At 42.2% G+C, this 22,584-nt stretch overlaps 1 protein-coding gene across 11 annotated transcripts in view; it reads left to right on the forward strand.

Annotated features, from left to right (window-relative positions):
* The window catches only part of Utrn (utrophin), a 431,942-nt gene that overhangs the window by 144,116 nt on the left and 265,242 nt on the right, over positions 1-22,584 (forward strand). For all 11 annotated transcript variants that reach the window (XM_048354234.1, XM_048354228.1, XM_048354231.1 and 8 more), the window contains 10 exons: positions 82-237; positions 3,579-3,749; positions 5,592-5,771; positions 8,839-8,973; positions 10,664-10,813; positions 12,338-12,499; positions 13,150-13,278; positions 14,223-14,396; positions 16,947-17,102; positions 21,787-21,957. In XM_048354234.1, the coding sequence (XP_048210191.1) occupies positions 82-237; positions 3,579-3,749; positions 5,592-5,771; positions 8,839-8,973; positions 10,664-10,813; positions 12,338-12,499; positions 13,150-13,278; positions 14,223-14,396; positions 16,947-17,102; positions 21,787-21,957 (1,584 nt within the window). The remainder of the gene's footprint in view (positions 1-81; positions 238-3,578; positions 3,750-5,591; positions 5,772-8,838; positions 8,974-10,663; positions 10,814-12,337; positions 12,500-13,149; positions 13,279-14,222; positions 14,397-16,946; positions 17,103-21,786; positions 21,958-22,584) is intronic.

Genomic DNA, 22,584 nt, shown 5'->3' on the forward strand with positions numbered 1-22,584 from the left:
TGCAGGGTTCCAGGCAGACGTGTAATTATGTCACTCACTTACAGAGGAATAAACTTAGCATGGCTCATTTTATGTTTTTAGGCCTTTGTTAATGAAATAGAAACCATTGAATTGTCTCTGAAGAACATGAAGGAAATAGAGACTAACCTTCGAAGCTGTCCAATTTCTGGAATCAAAACATGGGTGCAGACAAGACTAGTTGACTACCAAACCCAACTGGAGAAATTTAGCAAGGAGGTGAGTGTGTCAAATTAACCACCTGTGCTTTCCATGATATGAAGATGCTAGCATCTCTTCACCAACAAAACTGATTTTTATGAGCTGTCTAGTTGAGGAATGGTGGCGTGCGTGGGAAGTTGGAGCGAGCACCTAATTTTTGTTTTTTTTTCATTCAAGTATAAGTACTCTTTGTCTCATGTGTCCTAGAACTTGCCCTTTCTTTTTGCTTTCAATGTAACTTACACACTTATAACATTTGCCACACTTGCGTGTGTTATCTAGTACATTAATGATTTATCCAGCACATACTTTACTAATCAGCTGATGATTCATGTTTTAATTGGCACCAGTTGTCAGGCACCATTCCGGGCCCTGGAGAAAAGCAATGGACAGGGACAATTCTTCCTCTTAAGGGGCTTGTGTTGTAATCAGGCAGATGAATAATGAATGCAGTCAGGTGGTATAACCAAGAGCTAGGGATATTTCAAATAAGGTGCTAGGGAATTACTTTCTAGACTATCTCAGTTTCAGAATAGAGAACTGAGCAAAGTAATGGATAGCCCACGTGAAGTTCAAGCAAGAACAATTGAGGCATGGGAAATCACACTTTAAAGCCTGGTTTGTGTATATGTTTGTGTGTGGGGGGGTAGTAATGAGTCTGGTGTTCACCATAAAGAACAAGGGTGGTATAGCTGGGATACAGTTAGAAGAATCAGCAGGCTGGAAAATGGTAATATTTGAAGGTAGATTGAAAATGCCTTACACATTATATCCGTGGTGGTAAAAACTTTGGATTTTATTTCAAGTATGATGACAAGCCAGTTGAAGGTTTTGTACAGAGGTTTGATAGTGGTATCTGATAGATCTGTTAAGGTCAGTCTAGCTTTTGTGGGTAATTTGCTTTGGGAAGACGAAAGTGAAAGGATGGACAATGGTCATGGGTAATTATAGTCTCCAGGAGAGAGGATAGATAGCTTTTAGGACTGGAAAGTTGTATTGGAGGTCAGGAGAAATACTGGGTTAGATTGTACCTTGAAAATAAGAATAGCATTCGTGTAGAGGGATTGAAGGTGTGATAGAAGAAAAAAAAAAGAATGCTCAAGGACAGTTGAGGAGTCTTGTAAAACGACCATTGTAGATGAATTGTGGTGCTTTCACTGCAGTGATGGAGACCAAGGTGCAGGTGAAACGATGCTTTCCACTGGGCCAAGGTTATGTGTGAGAAACTGTTAGGCAAGCAAGTGGTGTGTTTTTTACTTTTAGTATTTTAGGACCTGGGAATTAAAGGATGCTGAGAAAGACAGGCCAGGGCAGCGTGAGATCCCAGAGGCGGTGCTCTGTGGTAAGGATTGCTGATGCCATCAGAGGATCCAGAAAGACTTTTTTGGGTTACTTTAAACAGGAGAGACACATTATTGGATGATTTGATTTTTAATGCTGAAGAAAGTGACCTCAGTTAGAAAACACTGAGTTAGAAAAGGGTAGAAAGTACTAGAACATACTAGAGGGGAAAGCAACTGTATTGACGCTGGGAGTTGGGTGTGGCTTCAGTTGCTTTAGTGAAATGATAGTGAGCATTCTATGTAGCTGAGTGAGCAACATAGGCTTGAAAAATAGAGGAAAAAATAGTAGACTGCATGCATTCGCCACAGGCCACCTTGTAAGCAGGTCATGTCGTAATATAACACTTTTTGGCTAATGTTTACACACAATAGATTTCTATTTGCATCACTTAATATTTTCCTTTTATTTTGCTGTTTTGTCTTGTTTTATTTTTCTTCCAATTTCACTGTTTTGGGCGTGCTCAGAGGTGAAGGAGCTAATGTAAAGATCAGGAAACACCTATATACCCATTCTGAGAGTTTTCAGGTTGTAAATGTTTGATCACATTTGCTGTTTTTTTGTTTTTGTTTTTGTTTTTTGCTGTTTCTTGTACTTAGTTATTTTTCTTAGTTTTGAAAGTGTTCTTTGGGCAGGAAGTTGCAAACATCATGATGTCACTCAAAATATTATAGTATGTTTCTCCCAAGAATAAGGATGATCCCTACAAAACCACAATGCCATTATTACACTTAAGAAATTACCTTTTTTGGCATTATCATCTAATATTCTAGCCAAATTTGTATTTCTGTGTGTGTTCTAATCTCATGGCATGTGCTCCACGTGGTTGGAATTTCTAGGGGAGAAAATAGAGAATATTATTTGGAAGTGGCAGTGAAGAATAAGTCAATTGTCTATCTCTCTGCTGTATCTGTTCGTCTGTCCATCCATCCATCTATCCATCCCTACCCATCCACCCAGCCACCTATGACAAATATAGAATTCATTGGGAATCACTTTCGATTCAAAGCATGGGGATAAATGTATGGACAGAAATTAAGTGTACTTCTTAAGAAGGCAAACACATGTTGCATGTTGTGTGAGCAAGTATTTAAATCAGTTCCAGAAGATTGTGTTTCATTGACTGGTAAAGATGTTGACATTTTACTCAAAGGAAAAACATCCACATATGGAGGAGGAAAGTTCTGTGTTTATTTTTGGGACTATAGTGCTGTTGGAGAGAGGGAACAGGAGAACTACTGTTCCTTCACCCTCACTCCTGCTCCTATTCCGGATGCTGGTCACCCTCAGCTCAACAGCCATGCCAGCCCTGGCTGGGGGCTACCATGTCCCCTTTCCTCTGAGCAAGAGGTTGACTGTGGCAAGAGAGGGCCGGACCATTCTTGTGCTACTGTGTCTTCTCACAGTGGAAGTCGGTTTGTGGTTTGGGTGAGAAGTTGAAAATATTTCCAGATTTCTCTGAGCAGCTGTTGACATTAGGCAGAAATGCCTATTGTACCACCACACTATTTTCTCATGTACCATTTGTGTGTGTATCTAGAGCAGTATGTTATTTTGTAGTATCTTCAGGACAGCTTTCAAAGTAATCCCTTTGCCCCCACCTTGCTCTTTAAAAGTGGAATCTTTATGGGAATCCTGCTTAAGAGGGAAAATAAATGGACATTTTGATCTTGTCCTGGTTTTTAAAAGATAATGAGCAGTGTCATAGTACAGTTATGTGTATGCTCTTATTGCTGTATTCTATATCTGGAATCACTCTGTCCAAGTTATACATTTTCAAAATTAAAAGTCACTTTCAGATGAGGCTGCTAATATAAATGGGGGATCGAATTCCATGGGATGACGTTTTCATTAATGATCATTGCCCCAGTATCTTCACCATTTATAAAAATGTTATCTGAGTATTCAACCATCAGACGCTCTTCGGGACCTCATTTCCGTGTCTCTAACTATTAAAACCTAGAGGCTGACATTGTGTTCCAGTTTGTTTATGTGAGGGAATGGCTTTTCCCTTCTAGATTTCTCTTCAGAAGAACAGACTGAGTGAAAGTCAGGAAAAGGCCTCGAACCTGCAGAAGGACTTGGCGGAGATGCAGGAGTGGATGAACCAGGCGGAGGAGGAGTATCTGGAGCGGGACTTTGAGTACAAGTCGCCAGAAGAGCTTGAGGGTGCTGTGGATGAAATGAAGGTGAGGCTGGGTGAATCTGTGGGACCCGCAGTGTGCCTTCTTTTCCTCCCTTTGAAAAGAACCCTGTGTCTGTATCCTCTAAAACCACTCTGTAGTCTCGCAAGAGCTGGCATTGATATGGTCTCCCTATGTTCGGCTCCATGCAACGGTCCACGTGTATTGTGTGTAAGGGTTTTCATGAGGATGATTTCTGTATGTGAAGAGACTTTGCCCGTCGGGTGATGTCTCTCCTGACTTGTGCTGGCAGGCAGGGCAGGGGCTCATGCGGAGCCTGACTGTCCTGAGCAGGAGAGCAGGGGTGGAGGGAGGCACGTGTGGGGAATGGCAGCTGTGCTCAGGGAATGGATTTCCTGTAAACTTCCATTCCCGAGTCAGTAATCTTGAAGCCTGTCCTGCTTTATAGCATGGTACAAGAACGGGGCTCTTGTCCTGAACTGCCAGTGCTGCTTCAATTGTCCTTGAGGATTCAAGCCTAAAGGGATAGGCACTGTCTTAAAGATTCTTTACTTCCTACGTATGAAACTGTAACCCCTCTGTACACCACTTTGACAATAAATAAATAATTTTTTAAAAAAAGAAAAAAGGGAAAAAAGAGACTTTATTTCAATAAGATTAAACACAGCAGTGCACTTTTGTGTGTGTGTGTGTGTGTGTGTGTGTGTGTGTGTGTGTGCACCAGTCCTGGGGCTTGAACTCACTGTCCCTGAGCTTCTTTTGCTCAAGGCTAGCACTCTACCCCTTGAGCCACAGTTTCACTTCCAGCTTTCCAGTGGTTCCTTGGAGATAACAGTCTCATGGACTTTGCTGCCCAGGCTGGCTTGGAGCCATGATTCTCAGATCTCAGCCTCTAGAGTAGCTATAAATACAGACCTGAGCCACTGGTACCCAGCTTACACCAGGAATTCTAATTTCGTATTTTTTTTCCTTTTAAAATTATTATAGCTGAGAATACAGAAAAATGAGATTAAAATCTTTGACTGGGAAACTTTCTATTTATTTTTAATTTTCCAAATAGCCATTAGGAATGTAAAAGCAACCACACTTAATTACTTTTCTCCCACCCTAGGGAAATGGAACTCCATTAAGCAGGAGGGAAAGCTACCAGGGCAAGGCAAAGCTATCTGAGGTTGATTTGCCTGATGGGAGTGTGTTCATGTTGTGTACTACACTGAGTCAGAAAGCATCTCTTTCAGGATCAGACAGGCCCAGTGCAATAGCATCTTTTCTGAAGTGCTGTCATTAGTAAAAGTAGAGATGCACCTATGTGCTAAGAAGAAAAAAAGGGTTTACATTATTTGTAGGACCTTTTAAAAGACACCTCTACCACAATTCCTCAACTCTGGCGCTCCTTTGTTATTTGTGAAGGGCCATTCATTTCAGACTACTATGTCCCTTAAAATGAATTCACCTGTTTTTTAGGAGACCCAGAATATGTCAACACAATTTAGGTTGTATTTAAATTAGACAGTATTTAGACCAGTTTAGATAACTCAGAAGGCAACACTGGTGTCAGTAGTTGAAAATGTTTATGGAGACCATTGAAAAATAGAAAAGCGAAATTTTAGTAGCCAAACATGGTACAATATACCTGTAATCTCAGCACCTGGGCAGTGGAGACAGGAGGATTTCAGTCATGACTTTGAGCACAGTCTATGCTGTATAGTGAGACCCTGTCTCAGAACAAGCAAGCAATCCGGCAAAGAGTGATAAGAGATTCATTGTTATTACATCTAGACAATGCCAGTCTTATAGATGTTTTAATTTTGGCTTAGCTATTCTCTCTTTCAAGAACAAAATTGGTTATGAAGAAACCTTTTTTAATTTCTCTCTTTCCTGGAACAGAGAGCAAAAGAGGACGTGTTGCAGAAGGAGGTGAGAGTGAAAATTCTCAAGGACAATATCAAGTTATTAGCTGCCAAGGCGCCCTCTGGTGGTCAGGAGCTGACATCTGAGCTGAACGTCGTGCTGGAGAATTACCAACTGCTTTGTAATAGGATTCGAGGAAAGTGCCATACACTGGAGGTATGAACTCCCCCCTCCCCTCCCCGTATTTTGAGGACAAACTTTAATTTTTTTTAATCCAAAAATGGGTTCATAAAGAACACAGATGATGCTGTTTTAATTTTTTAAAAAAGGAAATCTAGATCGATCTTGAATCATTAGAAGGTTAACTAGCAAGTCACTGAATATGCTAGACATTGTATATGTGTTCAAGCTTTTCCTTACAGATGATCAATAGGTCTTCAGATTGCAGAACATACCTCCCTTCCCACCATGATAGACGGACGCCTCTGAAACTGTGAATAGGAAATCTTTTCTCTCATATGCTTTTTATATATGGTATTTTTTCCACAATGACAAGAAAACAAACTCACACACATTGTGAATTTATATTCCCTTATTCCCCTTTGCAGAGAATCCATACAAATCTCTTCAAAGTGTTGCATTTTGAGTAGTGTCTAAAGTTAATCAGATGAAAGAACTGTTATATGTTGCCATTTTACTGGATCTTCAATCAATGATTTTTTGCCCTCTATTATATTTTAGGTAGAGATAGCTCAATGAGATTATTTTAATATGATAGTATTTGCTTAGTAGTTTTCATAAGTACATAACTTTTATAGTTATATAAGAAGTCTTTCAGTGGCTAACAATGTGCTTTATCCTAATACGAATGATTACATGGTGTTAAACTCTGAAATGATCCAAGAACGGCAAAGGCAGTATTTAAGCTAAATTCACTCACTGCTTGCTTGTTCTGATTCAGTGTGGTGCTGAGATAAATATGAAAAATTGGGATTAGTTAATAAGAAAGGTACTTGGTCAGGGACATTTATGTCTTATGGGAGTAATGCTGTCATCTTTTTTCCTGAGAAAAAGGAAATCAATTTGAATCTGAGCTGATTTCCCAGTCTGCTTTTTGCAGTTTTGAAAGTTGGGGGACTACCAGCCTCTTACTTCTTTTACCCTAAACCAAGGATAAACATTTTATGGCTGGGGATGCAAATCTAATATGTGTCTTGTTTTGTTTTGTTATTGAAGAATGTTTTCTATAATTCTGAAAGGTAAACATGCACTCACTCATCTACCTACCCACATCCGCTAAAGAATCTGTGACCCAGCCCAAATGTAGACTACTGGACTTGAACTGTTTTTGTCTGCCTCTGTGGAAAAATGTGCTGAGCCCTGTTCTGGCCTGTAGAGGTCACATGGGGCACAGATTTCGATAGGCCTCTGCTCAGGCAGTAGATTTGAAAGAGAACAGACACGAGAGGCTCTGAGGGGAGTTCTTCCTCAGAAACATATCAGGTAGCTTGCCCCTCTGTGGAATAACGAAGTGCAAATGTAAATGTAAGTGACAGAGTCCTTGTCATGGTGACAAAATACCTGATGTAAAAAAAATTATGGGAGGGAAAATGCCCCTCCCTCCCTCCCTCCATGTTGGTCCTTGGGTTTAAACTCAGGGTCCAAGTGCTGCCCTTGAGCTTTTTTAGCTCAAGGCTAGTGCTCTACCACTTTGAGGCACAGTGCCACTTCTGGCTTTTTGGTAGTTAATTGGAGATAGGAGTTGCACAGGCTAGGTAATTGGAGATAGGAGTTGCACAGATGTTCCTATTCAAGTAGCTTTGAACCTGATCTTCAGATCTCAGCCTCCTGAATAGTTAGGATTGCAGGCTTGAGGCACAAGCACCTAGCAAGGTAGGAAAGGTTTCTTATTCACAGTTTCACAGGCTTTATTCTATCCTGGTGGAAAAGGGAGGGAGGGAACAGCTTGCCTCCTGGCAGCCAGGGAGCGGAGACAGAAAAATGCCTGTGCTTATGGCTTGCTTTTTCCCCTTCTTTGGTTCTTTCTGAGCCCCCAGCTATGGAGATGGTACCAACCACAGTGAAAGCTGGCCGCCCCTCCCCTTGGACACACTCAGAAGAGGGCTTTGCTAAGCTTCTCAATGCAGTCAGGCAGACAGTCACAGTGAACCATTACAGTAGAATGTATTTCTCCCCACTTTGATGGTGGGGAATGAGAGATCACAGTGGACACAGAGGTAGCAGGACAGTGCCCTGCCGGGCTATGACCCCTTCTTCTTGCGTAGCTCTGTGCTCATGAACCTGGAAGGGAGTTGAGAAGGCTACGCAGCATGCTGTTCATATCAGCTAGCTCAGGGATGGACTGTGTGTTCCCTACAAAATTTTGATTTCTTATGAAACTGTAAAGCATATTGTAATTATGAGTGATTTCTTACCCTTCATTAAAAGAAAAATCTAACTATTGTTTTTATCCTGTGTTTTTCCCATTTATTATATAGTTTCGTTTTAACATTTAGATCAGGTTCTTGAATTTTTTTTATTTCTTTTTTCCCCCCTTTTTTCTTTATTGTCTAAGTGTGGTACAGAGGGGTTACAGATTCGTATGAAAGGCAGTGAGTACATTTCTTGTTCAACTTGTTACCTCCTCCCTCATTTTTCCCCCACCTCCCCCCTCTTCCTTCCCCTCTCTCCCCCAAGAGTTGTGCAGTTGATTTACACCAAATGGTTTTGTAAGTATTGCTTTTGGAATGGTTTGTCTTTTTGTCCTTTGTCTCTCAATTTTGATATTCCCTTTCCCTTCCCCAGTTCTAATCCTCGTATACTTTTAGGACTTGAACTCAGGGCTGGAGAACTGTCTCTGAGCTTTTTGTTTGGATCAAGGCTGGCAGTCTACCACTTGAGCCATAGCCCCATGTCTGGCTTTTTTGGTAGCTAATTGGAAATAGGAACCCCACAAAATTTCCTGCCCTGGCTGGCTTTGAACTAGGATCTCAGATCTCAGCCTCCTCAGTAGCTAGGGTTATAGGAGTGAGCAGCCAGTGTGGGGCTTGAAACTCATTTTCATATAAAGAATCAGACAGTCTTTTCCCCCTGAACATGGGTCTAATATTTATTAGCTAAGTCAGTTTTGTTTTATTTAAGATTCCAGCTTCAGGCATCCCCCAATTTCTACTTTCCTCCCAGTTGAATGGCATTTTTGTGGATGGAGGAGATGTGCAAGGCTAGGGAGAGGTGTTCCAGGCGGTTTCCTGTCTGACTTGACTTTTCCCTGCGGGCACTCCAGGAGGTCTGGTCTTGCTGGATCGAGCTGCTCCACTATTTGGATCTCGAGATGACGTGGCTGAACACCTTGGAAGAGCGCGTGCGCGGCGCAGAGGCCCTGCCCGACAGGACAGACGCGGTCAGCGAAGCGCTGGAGGTTGGCACCGAAGCCCTGGTGGCCTTTGTTTTTGTCACCATGAGGGCAGATCTATTAAAATGAGTGGCGTAGCCCTTTAGTGTTTAGCCTAGCTCCTTCTCTGCAGTAGCCTGATGTTTATAACGGCCTGCCTCCTTAGAGTATTTTGGGGAGCCCCTTCATGATCCCCTGGGAGAGGTGGTGACAGTGCCATTGAAGCACAGCAAAGTTCCCAGGTGGGAAGTCTAGTTTATTTTGCCAGTCTCGATTATGTGACTAGGAACTGCTCTCATGTTTCCTTTTTTTTTTTTTTAAACTGGTACTGGGACTTGAACTCTGGGTCTCACCCTCTTGCTTGGCTTGTTTTGCCCAAGGTTGGCACTGCACCACTTGAGCCACAGCTCGACTTCTGACTTTTTGCTGGCTAATTAGAGATAAAAGCTTCATAGGCTTTCCTGCCCAGGCTGACTTGGAAGCATGGTCCACAGACCTCAGACTCCTGAGTAGCGAGGAGCCTGGCATGAGCCACCCTTTGCTGTTTCTGATGGGAATTACACATGGTGAAGAGAGCGCAGGAGGGTGGAGAGCGGCAGGCACAGTGTGGAGACTGAATGGCGGGTGGACAGAAGGTCAGCAGCTTCTCCAGTAGAGCAGAGACGGAAACTGAGAGCACGAATGGGAAGCTTAGTAAAAACAAACAAAAAACATGGTTTCCTAGTATGGGTTAATACATGTACATTCTAAAATAAGGAAGCCAGAGAAGGATCCAAGACAGAATTCTAGGATAAATACTTCTAAGCAGTTTGTATGTGTCTGCCTAGTTGTTGTTGCTGCTCTTCCTATGTGTATACATTGGCAGGTGGTCCATTGAGTCACAGGCTGGAGCTATAGTAGTGCTGGGGAATCTTGGGATTCTTAGCTCATTTCCTTTTAGTTACTAAATAAAGGGAAGGTAATTTAACTTCCTGGAGTTATTTCTCTCAGTTTTTCCATCTGCAAGATGAGAATGAATTAACCTATATGGTTAATTTTTAGATATCATCTCATATATATGCATCAATGTGTTTATATATATCAGTATATATATGTATACATATGGTGTGTGTATGAGTGTGTGTATATATATATATTAGTGTATACATTAGTATATCTAACATATATATTAACACACATATGTGTATGTAGCTGGGTAGTATGGTAGTATATGTCTTTAATCCTGGCACTCAAGAGGCTGAGGCAGGAGGATTGTGAGCTTGAGGTTATTTTAGCTTACATTGCTTTTTGTCCACTAAAAACAAAGCGTAACAAAAGTAATATCTATATTAAAAACTATGTATGTACAGCAGTGTTATACATGGTAGAAAAATGAGTATCTACCTTTAGCAATATAATTAGTACCAGTTCAGATTCTATTTGTATGGTACCATTTCTGCTTTTAAACTTTGTCTTATCCTGAGAGTTTCTGAGATAATTGATAATTATTGAAATTACTTTTTGTGAAATCATAATTTCTCATTCACGTCAATGTCTCACTTTCATAAATGTAGTAATAGGATATGGTTAACTCGTGAATTAGTCATTGACTTATTTCCAGGCACCCTCCCTTAGGTTATTAGAAAATGGAATTACTTGTTTTAAAAATGTTCCATTTTGGATCTGTGATGCATTTCATGTTAAGAAACCTATCATTTCCCCCTCGCCCCTGGGCCAGTCTCTGGAATCTGTTTTACGGCACCCAGCAGACAATCGCACCCAGATTCGAGAACTGGGGCAGACTCTGATCGATGGCGGAATCCTGGATGACATCATCAGTGAGAAACTGGAGGCTTTTAACAGCCGCTATGAAGAGCTGAGCCACCTGGTAAGGATTGGGCTGCGCATGAATGTGATAGCACTCGCTTTTTGTTTTAGTTTTTATATACATAATTTTTATATTATCTTGAAGTAGCTGTACAAAGATGTTTCAATTTCAGTTTATGAGTACAGAACATCTTGGTGACTGGGTATTTGTGATTTGGAGCTGGTCCGAAGCTTCTGGTCTTCTGGGTTAAGGTGGTAATAATATCTAGAGTTGATCAAAGCTGGTTACAGCTTTGAAGTTGGTTTATGTGGTATCTAACTTTAATGGGGGCATGAGATCTTCCCAGTACTAGGAAGGAAGAATTGACTTAATACTTTGGAGATAAACAGAACTTGATGATTTAAAACAAAACAACAAGGGGCTGGGGATATAGCCTAGTGGCAAGAGTGCCTGCCTCGGATACACGAGGCCCTAGGTTCGATTCCCCAGCACCACATATACAGAAAACGGCCAGAAGCGGCGCTGTGGCTCAAGTGGCAGAGTGCTAGCCTTGATCGGGAAGAAGCCAGGGACAGTGCTCAGGCCCTGAGTCCAAGACCCAGGACTGGCCAAAAAAACAAAACAAAACAAACAAACAAAAAAAAACAACAAGGGGCTGGGGATATGGCCTAGTGGCAAGAGTGCTTGCCTTGTATACATGAGGCCCTGGGTTCGATTCCCCAGCACCACATATACAGAAAATGGCCAGAAGTGGCGCTGTGGCTCAAGTGGCAGAGTTCTAGCCTTGAGCAAGAAGCCAGGGACAGTGCTCAGGCCCTGAGTCCAAGGCCCAGGACTGGCCAAAAAAAATAAACCCAAAAAACCCCAACAAAACAACAAGAACATACACACACACACACACACACACACACACCCCATTGGCTTTGAGATTAATTTCTATTTATGAACTATTTAATTTCCCTTAAAAGCCATCACTGTATAGAAGAGTAATAACTCATATTATTCCAGTAAATATCAGAATTAGACATAAGCTAGTACAAAAGCCACAAAATCTAGAGTTTTTGTCTAGATGTATATTCAAATCAGTTGTGAAAGGAAGGATATTGCTCTATTAGGAATGTTGAGTAGATATTAGATCATTATTAAACACATGCTAAATTACATCAAGCTTTATTCTACAAACCTTTCTCCCCCACAAAAAAAGCAACAAATATGGTTAAATACATATGGGCTGGCTGTCAAACTTGTTTTCAACTTGAAAAAAACAGAGAGATTCAGATGTTTATTCTATCAATAGATGTTGGTAATGCTTTAAAACGCTCCAGATTTACAAAATTACAGAATTTGATAGGTTCTTTCTTGTGCCCTATAGGAAATCTTTCCATGTTTGTATTTTTGTCATCATACAGAGAAATAACAATATATTAGTAAGTTCATTGCTAGGGACAATATACCAGTAGGACATTTTCACCTTTATTTATAATTATTTATTTGCAAGGATGGCTGCTTTTATAGTCTTTTCTCAGTGGCTAGAAATTTTGTTGTGCTATGCAACTCATGGCTAAAAATTTGTCCCCTGTGCAGGCGGAGAGCAAGCAGATTTCTCTGGAGAAGCAACTGCAAGCCCTGCGAGAAACTGAGCACATGTTTCAGGTGCTGCAGGAGAGCCTGGGGGAGCTGGACAAACAGCTCACCACGTACTTGACGGACAGGGTTGACGCCTTCCAGGTGCCGCAGGAAGCTCAGGTACCCCGGGATTTGTGAGCTTTTGCGTTGTGAGGCTGTATTCATCCTAGCGAACCTCGCTTGTAAGAGTAGGGAGAATGGTTGACTCACTCACAGAGCAGTCCCTAGATGTTGGAGTGCCTCTGTTCCTTACGTGAGACCTTGGCCATTTCTAACATCTGAAAATTGAAGTTTCCTTCGCTATGAAATGGGGACATGTTCTTCACTTAGGAATAAGTTGCCTTAGTGTCTGCCTAATGCCAGATACCTGTGACCCATGCCTGCCGGAGGCTGAGATCGGAGGCTCGTGCTTTTGAAGCTAGCCCAAACAAGAAAGTCCATGAAACTTTCATGCCCAATTAAGCAGCAAAAAATGTGAAGTTGTGGCTGACGTGGTAGAGTGTTAATCTTGTATGAAAAAGCTAAGAGACAGTGCCCAAGCTCTGAGTTCAAGCTCTAGTACTGGCACAAAAAATTACCAACCAACCAACTGTCAAGCTTAGCCACATTGGTCATACAATATGCTGGCATGTATTGTTATTATATTTACTGGAAGCCTATCAAACCTTATACAGTATGATGTGTTACACACTCAGGAGGAATTTCTGATTTATTTCTTTGTATACTTTTTAAAGAAACTATCTCCTCTGTCTGTTCTAATCTCTTGGTAGAAAATGCAAGCGGAGATCTCAGCCCATGAGCTCACTCTAGAGGAACTGAGAAGGAATCTGCGTTCGCAGCCCCCAGTGTCCCCAGAGGGAAGGAGCAGTAGAGGGGGAAGTCAGATGGAGCAGCTGCAGGTAACAAGGCCAGGCACTTCCTTTCCTTTTCAATATGGTGGAAAAAAGAGTTGCTTACTGGGAGATTTGGTGTGATGTAGACTATGGAACAGATGTGAGGTGTGAGAGGTCTATTACATTCCGGGACATTAGAAATAAATTGTTGCATGGGTGTGGAAATAGTGCATCTGCTTTTATAACTGAGCTGAGAGGAGAGAGTCAGCTAGATTTAGAAATCAGCTTTCTATGGACCATTGTTGTTTAATACAGAGTTTCTGTGAGTCCTTGAGCTCAATGGACAAATTCAGGTTACAATGGATACAGATTCCTATAGTTCTTTCTTTTTTTAAATTAAAAAGCTTTTTTTTTAATACCAGTCCTGGGCCTGAGCACTGACCTTTAGCTTTTTTTGCTCACCATTAGTGATCTATTACTTGAATCATAGCTCTACTTTCTGCTTTTTTGGTAGCTTATTGGAGATGAGAGTCTCACAGAATTTCCTGTCTGGGCTGGCTTTGAACCAAGATCCTCAGATCTCAGCCCCCAGAGTAGCTAGAATTATAGGCGTGAGCCACTAGCCCCTGGCTCACAAAGTTCCTCAATGGTTGATATGACGTTGACTTTCACTCTGAACTTGGGATGAAAGGCATTTATTTGAATTCTAGGTTCCTATGCTATATTTTTTGAAGGAGTGAGAAAGTGAATGAAACCTGAATTCCAGTGAGGCTTGTTTTCCTTCATTATTTCTGAGATGGAGACTCTGGATGTTGCATAATTCATGACTCTGAGCTGTATAGTTCTCTTACACGATTGGGATAACCTTCTTGAGTTCCTTTCGACTTGCTTCCTCATTTGGAATGATTCTCTGGTGCTTTTATTTCATTTAGGGTTATGTTAATATCTGCTGGTGAGAGGGATTTGTCATTTTGAGGTGAATTGCTTCTTAATTTCATTTCTGCCCACAGAGGAAACTTCGAGAAGTGTCCACGAAATTTCAGCTCTTCCAGAAGCCTGCGAATTTCGAGCAGCGCATGCTGGACTGCCAGCGCGTGCTGGCTGGTGTGAAATCCGAGCTCCATGCCCTTGAGGTGAAGGATGTGGACCCCGAGGTCGTCCAGACCCACTTGGACAAGTGTATGGTAAGCCTGGTGGGGGAGTCATGGGTGTAGAGAATTTTCTTGAAGCTATTCTGCTTAACTGTACTGTTTTTTGTATGTGGTCTTGACTGATTTGCTACACACACACACACACACACACACACACACACATACACACACACACACATATTGATGTGGGAGAACACATTAGGAAATCAGGAATAGGGGCTTTTCTTTCCAAGGAAAGCATAAGAGAAAAGAGAGATAGTTAGAGCTGATGGTCAGTGGCTCATGCCTATAATCCTAGTGACTCCAGCTGGGATTTGGAGAATGGTAGTTCAAAGCCAGCTTGGGCAGAAAAGTCCAAGGAATTCTTATCTCCAACTAACCAGCAAAACTATGTACTGAAAGTATGGCTTAAGTGGTAGAATGTCAGCCATGAACACAAATGGCAAGTTAGAGTGCAAGGCCTCCAGCTTAAAACCTAATATTACCAGGTGGCGGTGGCTCACGCCTGTGATCCTAGCTACTCAGAAGGCTGAGATCTGAGGCTCATGGTTCAAAGCCAGCCTGGGCGGGAAAGTCTGTGAGACTCTTTATTTCCAATTGACCACCAGAAAACCAGAAGTAGCATGGTGGCTCAAAGTGGTAGAGTGCTAGCCTTGAACATAAAAGCCCAGTGCCCAGGCCCTGAGTTTAAGCCCTGTGACCAACAAAACAAAACAAAATGAGACAAACCCACAAACCCAGTACTAACATCAGAAAGGGAGGGCGGGGGAGGAGAAAATAAAATCAAGGATTGCATTCTACTGAGGCCAGGGGTGCAGACGCAACATACATAAAAACAAAGAGACATCTTAATTATAGCATGAAGTTAGGGAGAACTAGCAGAATGCAAGCCAAATTTGTAATGATAAATTTAAGGTCGCTAGACAACAATTAAAATGAATGTCAGGGATATCATGGCATTAAGACAATTTTTAACTTGCTTTACAAGCAAGTTAAAAAAATTTAACTTCTGATTCATGTGGGAGAAGAAATTCTACTTAGAATGACTGTCAGGAGCAGTAAAAAAAAAAGATTCCTTTGCTCCAAAATAAAAGTTCAAATCAAAGTTTAAACTTAAGATGAGAAAGGGGAGGATGTATGAGGCCTTTTTACTGTTTTGGCTTTGAACTTCGTAATTCAGTTGAATAGAAATTTTAAAATAATGTAGCTAGGAGGATAAGATCTTAGACCTAGTGTGATGCTTGAGAATCATGGAAAGCTTCAAATGACACTTGTTAGACTGCAGAAGTCTGAGATGAGTTCTTTATACTTTTTTTGTCCTTTTGAAACTATACTTTCAGACCTAAAATACCATTTTATGCATTATGGTGCTTCAAGTTCCTTATTTTTTGTTGTTCTTGTAGAGTTGATAGACAGAGGGGTTACAGTTACATGAATCAGGTAATGAATAATGAGTACAATTCTTTTTTTTTTTTTTTGGCCAGTCCTGGGCCTTGGACTCAGGCCTGAGCACTGTCCCTGGCTTTCTTTTTGCTCAAGGCTAGCACTCTGCCCCTTGAGCCACAGCGCCACTTCTGGCCGTTTTCTGTATATGTGGTGCTGGGGAATCGAACCCAGGGCCTCATGTATACGAGGCAAGCTCTGTTGCCACTAGGCCATATCCCCAGCCCCATGAGTACAATTCTTTTTGAACGTGTTTCCCCCTCCCTTGCTCTCTCTCAGTTTTTCCTTCCCATCCCTACCCACAAGAGGTACAATTCATTTTTCACAGTGTCTAGTGAGTAATATGGTTGCATTTGTTCATCCTTTGTTCCACCTTTTCTGTTGACCCCCCTTTCCCTCCCAAACACAAATAAGACAAAAGGAAAAGAAACAAAAACAGCAACAGTGGCACCTAAAAAGTGTCTATTGTTTCCTTTTCTTGGAGTTCATCTCATAAAATATTTTTTATGATCATATGCACATAAGGAATTCTATTCTTCCATCAGAAAATGATATTGCACCATTCATAAGGAAATGGAAAGACCTGGAAACAAATTATATTAAGTGAAACAAGCCAGAGTGAGAGAAACATAGGCTGCATAGTTTCCTTCATTTGTGGTAACTAGAGTGTGCCTATAAATCTACAAGTAAACACTTAGTGATTAAGACACACACACACACACACACACACACACACACAGACATGATAAATAAGACTCTAGACATTCACACACTGAGGCCACAGGAGGATCTGCGTAGGAGTGTTCAACAAAGGTCCTTTAAGTTTTAGCCCTACTCTTTTCCCCAATTTAGTTGGAAAAATGTGTATAGTATAGTATGAAGTCCTTCCACCAACATTTCATGCACAGGTGTGAGATTTCAAAGCCAATACACCCTCCATTAGCTTGACTTCTTACCCAGTTTGAAAAAGTGTTGCAGCCTTGCTATCATTAGGTCCAAACTTCCCGCCACCTTGGAGGAAGATATAGCTTTTTGGTTTCTGTCACACGGTACCAGCTCTGTTCTGAAATGTTTACAACTTTGGAAGGGTTTTATTCACACGGCAGACTTCATGTTTGTGTTTTGTTTTTGTTTTTAAAGAAACTGTATAAAACCTTGAGTGAGGTCAAGCTGGAAGTAGAGACGGTCATCAAAACCGGAAGACACATTGTACAGAAGCAGCAGACGGACAACCCCAAGGGGATGGACGAGCAGCTGACTTCTCTGAAGGTCCTTTACAATGACCTGGGTGCCCAGGTGAGGAGGGCGAGGGAGACATCCCGCCTTTGCACATTGTTGATTATTCACACAGCTCTCATCTATTCTTGCTTTCTGCGTTGGGGACCAGACCCGGGGCCTTACCCTGGTAACCATGGGCTCCTCTACTGAGCCCCAGCATAATTCACTTTTTGGAAAATACATCTTCAAGATGTATGACATAAACATCTATTCCAAGAAATTTGACGAATAGTTCCTTACTAGTATAATGACTACTAGCTAGAGAGAAATTCATTTTTGACAGACTGATTATAGTTGTTGTTGTTGTTGTTTTTTTTTGGCCAGTCCTGGGCCTTGGACTCAGGGCCTGAGCACTGTCCCTGGCTTCCTTTTGCTCAAGGCTAGCACTCTGCCACTTGAGCCACAGCGCCACTTCTGGCCGTTTTCTGTATATGTAGTGCTGGGGAATTGAACCCAGGGCCTCATGTATACGAGGCAAGCTCTCTTGCCACTAGGCCGTATCCCCAGCCCCCAGACTGATTATAGTTATGCTTTCAGTGGCTACTGACATTTCATAAAGTATGGAGGAAACATCACAAAAGAATAGTCCCAGTTTGAATCCTAGCAAACAATCATCCCTGTATAAACTGCTTAGTTTACTGAGAATTGTTAAAGTATCAGGGATCTGGTAAATATTTAGTGACAGGAAGTTGATGCTTAAGTCTGGACTTTGGGCAAGGACTGACTGGATACAATATGCTTATTGTCCCTTATCATGAAGGATCTTTGCCCAGAACCAGGATACCCAAGAGCTAGGAGAGTGAAGCCTTGATAATCCTGAATAATGTGTTAGGTAGCATTTTGGATCCTTCTTCCATTGTTAAATAGTAACAGCCTCTGCTTTCCTGGATATTGAAATTTCTGCATAATCCCAGAACAAAAGAGCTAAGCCAAAGCCCAGCACAAGAAGCACTAGAATGGGTTCTTGCACTTGGGGGAGGCGGCCACTGGGAGAGATATAGAAGAATGAAAAGGGGGAAGGGGAAAGTGCAGGCAAGAATTCAATGGATATACCACAGAACTGAGAAAAATAAGGAGAGCGGTGGGGGACGAAAGGTAAAGATGGTGAAAGGAGGCACAGACCAAGATGCATTGCATTTATAAGCTTCTTTATTAGATGGGAAAAGTCCAATATATAACCTAAAAATTAAGAAAAGTGACGGGAGGGGCAGGTGAGAATGTTGAAAGGGAGACATAGCTCAAGATGCACTGTAGTCACAAGCTGCTTTGTTGAATGACAACTCCTTTGCACAACTACATAAAGATAATAAAAAATATTCAGGAAAATCAATGCAGATCACAAATAAATCCCTTTCCCTCTATGTAGATAAAATAAAATCAGTAAGAATGGAGAGACCAGACTTTCTCTAGGCATTCTCCACCTTGTTCTGCAAGGCGGCATTGTTGGTATAATACATTTTGGTGCATGACACAAGCGAGCATTTAACTTTGGAGCTTCTTTCTGATATTATGTGGCTGAAATTCTTATTTTTTAAATATTATTTTCCCCCCCACTGTTTGAATATTTCATGGGTGAGATGAGAATGACCTTGCTGTTTTTTATGTTGATTCTCTAGTTGTGGTGAGAGTTTTAGTGTTAATTAATTTTCTCCTTCAGCATAATGAGGACTTGCTTGTGTGTCAGGTGTTACTCAGGCAGTAGGGTTCAGAGGAAGGAAAAACAAGTTAGCTTTATGTTAAGGGAATCTGGTCTGTGGAGGAAGACAGTGGTTAAAGTTACTCACATGAAGTTATTTCAAGGTGCCAGTTGAAGGCAAGGATTTGGGCTTTAAAAACATGAATGAAAATAACTTTGGTCAGTTCTTGGGTTAGGCTAGCTTCCCTGAGGCAGTGACGCTGAGATCTGAAGGAAGGGTTGGGATAAGCAGAGGCTTGCTTTTGAGGCATATGAAGGAACAGCACATGCAAAGGGCCTTTGGTTGGAAGAACGGCACATCTGTGTGACTGGAGATGGCCAGTGCAGGGCAACCTCATGGTGTCAGGGACCTAGGATAGGACCAGACCCCAGTACTGTTGTATTTTTATGGTAAAGGTTTAATCTATGTCTCAAAAGCCAAAAACCCTACCAGATTTGTAGCAGGGAGATCATATGCACTGATCAGCTTTGTGGTTTGGAGACTGAGTCGGAGAACATGAGGACTGGATAGGAGGAGACCAGCCGGGAAGGCTTGGATTCCTCATGAGAAGCCATGGTGGGTTAAAGTTGGTGGACAATGGAGATGGGTGTGCTGACGGCAGAGCTGCACAGGAAGTGCTGTTCGGAGGGTTGGTGAGGATTAGCTATGGGAGAGAGGAGAGAGTGACTCCTGGTCCTTAGGACTCCATGGGGCTCATGGTGGGATTGTGGGAACAGTGGGTTGCGGGAGGTCAAGGCGGGATATGCAGAAACTACAAGCCTGGGGTGAGTTTGTTGACACTTAGAGCCTCTTAGAGAAAGGTAACAGGAGATGGCAGGTGTTCAGGCAGCCACACAGGTCTGGAGAATATTCCGGGCAAAGAGGTGGACGTAGCGGCTCCTGTGCATGGAGGTAATGGTTAAAGTCTTCAGGAAGGATGGGATTGCCCAGCAAGTGGATGGAGTGCACTTAAAAGGGTGCATGGTGGGCTGGGGATATGGCCTAGTGGCAAGAGTGCTTGCCTCATATACATGAGGCCCTGGGTTTGATTCCCCAGCACCACATATACAGAAAATGGCCAGAAGTGGCGCTGTGGCTCAAGTGGCAGAGTGCTAGCCTTGAGCAAGAAGAAGTCAGGGACAGTGCTCGCCCTGAGTCCAAGCCCCAGGACTGGCCCCCCCCCCCAAAAAAAAATAAAAAGGGTGCATGGTATATGTTGCTTTGGGTTCCTTGTTAAACTTAGCAAGGAAGGGTCTGTGGAATGGGGTGGCTGGGTAGAAGGCAGATGGCCTGGCTTGCTGGATGTGTTAGAAGAGGGGAAATGGTGCCTACACTGTAAGAAAATGGCTGTAAGAATTTGAGTGGAAGAAGAGGAGAGAGGAGGGCCTCATGGGAAGGAAAAAGAAGGGAAGGGAAAAGGAGGTAGGGAAAAGGAGGTGTGTGTGTGTGTGTGTGTGTGTGTGTGTGTGTCCACATGTGTGCGTGCATGCACACGCACGTGTACATACAGGTGAGAGAGATGAGAGAAAATACTTTTCATAGCTGGTGGAAATGATTATTGTTTAGAAGGAGTACTTGCATTTTCAAGAGGGAAAAGGAATAAATGGTAAAAGATTTATGACTTCATACAGCTTAATTCAGGATACAGTGCATCTTTAAAATGCATTGATTAGACTGAGATAAGTGTAAATTGTCACAGGTTGAACTGTAAATGATTCTTTCCTGACTTCTATAAATCTCAGGTGGCGTTCAGTTTTATGATGATTGTGTTTTTGCCTGGGCATGTCAAAATCAGATAAGTATTATTTAAATACATAATATCTTTTAATAGAATTCAACTATTTGTCTTCTAAAGTCTGCATTGAAGGGCAATTAATTTAGAATCATGCATTTTAATTACATTCCTTGGCAAAAAAATTATACTTTTAAGAGGGAATTTAATAGCCATCACTTCTTGAAGTATGAAAGAGTGAAATTAAACTGAGCGGTGAGACAAGCCAGTTTTCATCCCATGGTACTTATTTAACAAAATATGATTATTATGATCACTTTTATCATGCAAGAAAAGTTTACTTCCTGTATGATTCATCTGTGTCCCAATGATAAATGTTATTATTTGTTATTTGTGTGCTCATCCAAACAAGTAGTCCACTTATTTACCTATGATAGTGTCTACCTAGCATTGCACTGGGAGTAATTGCTCCTGGTTTGGGAATATTAGTATGGAAGGTGTGGGCTCTCTCGACTTCCCCTCGCTTGGGGGGGGGGAAAGGGGCTTGTTCACCCCTTCCTGGGTGGTCCATTATCGCTCACGCAGGAGCGATGGCCTCGGTGGCGTGTGGTCGCAGGGTGCCCCAAGCCGCCAAGAACGACACGGACGCGTGGGCCCCTGGAGAAAACCTCTAGGACTTCTGTTTATTCAAATGAGGAGCCTCCCAGATATACCCCAAAGGCGGGCACAAGAGAGGGGCCCCTGATTGGTCCCAAGGGGCTGTCCCTCAAGTGATGTCAGACTTCCTTCTCTTCCTGTTAAAGACAGGAAGGGGAGGGACAAGCTGAGGTCAGCTGTGGCCCCTTAAAGGTGAAGCTGACCCCAACAGAAGATAAAAGGTTAGCCTAGCCCTTTTTTCTTAGCTCTAACCTCCTTCATCTTCATTTTCCTTATACAGAAAGTGAAGAGAGCAAGGTCTGTCACAGAGGTGCTTATAGACTTCTTCATTGCTTCACACTATGAGGCCAATATTATTTCAGTTCTTTATACTTTCTGTCTCCAATAAGAAAGACAACATAAAAATAAGGATCATGTGTTATGGGTATCGAGTCATATGGTGTCTTATGTGGTTAGTTGTAAAACATAACGTTGTGGACTTAAGGCTACTTTTCCCTCCAAGTGCTACAATACACTGTGCATCCATGAATAAAAGAAGTCCTTTCACTGTGAGGCTTCTAAAGCTCTTCTGCTCCCTGTTATGATGCATATCACTTACTGGTTCTGAGCATTGTCTTCCTCTCTGTCCTCCTTGCAGGTGACAGAAGGAAAGCAAGCACTGGAGAGAGCTTCTCAACTCGCCAGGAAGGTGAAGAAGGAGGCCGCCGGCCTCTCCGAGTGGCTTTCTGCTACTGAGGCCGAGCTGGTGCAGAAGTCCACCTCGGAGGGGGCGCTGGGTGATGTGGATGCAGAAATTGCCTGGGCCAAAGTGAGTCATGTTCACCGCCTCTTTAGGCTGCTGGGCACTGTGGGGATGGGGTGGGGGGGTGGGGTCACGGAGGAAGCCGCCATTTCCCTTCACTTCCTGGTCATCTCAGCCTCTTCTTTGCTCCATTTCTCTGTTCTAAGGAGAATGTTCATCTTTTTAAGATGATACTTTTGCCTTGGTTGCAGGAGCATTAAACAGATCAAGGCATAAAGGTGGTGTAATACTTAAAGACATTTTTATTAGTCATCTTCAAAATCAGCTATGTTGTTTTCAGTATTCAGCTATTCTGATGTGTTGATTTTAGTTTTTCTTGAATAAGTTTGTTTCAACAAGTGATCTTCCTGTTGTAAACTAACTGATTTAAATGCATAAGGAGAACCTTTTAAAAAGACAATTGTTTTCTTTATCCCTATATTATTTTGAAATGGACAAGTTTTAATAAAAGTGTTGATTTTGGGGCCTAGGAATGTGGCTTAGTGGTAGAGTGCTTGCCTAGCATGCATGAAGCCCTGGGTTCGATTCCTCAGTACCACGCAAACAGAGAAAGCTGGAAGTGGTGCTGTGACTCAAGAGGTAGAGTGCTAGCCTTGAGCAAAAAGAAGCTCAGGGACAGCTCTCAGGCCCTAC

This window comes from Perognathus longimembris, chromosome 9 (genome assembly GCF_023159225.1).
Source record: "Perognathus longimembris pacificus isolate PPM17 chromosome 9, ASM2315922v1, whole genome shotgun sequence".
NCBI lineage: Eukaryota > Metazoa > Chordata > Mammalia > Rodentia > Heteromyidae > Perognathus > Perognathus longimembris.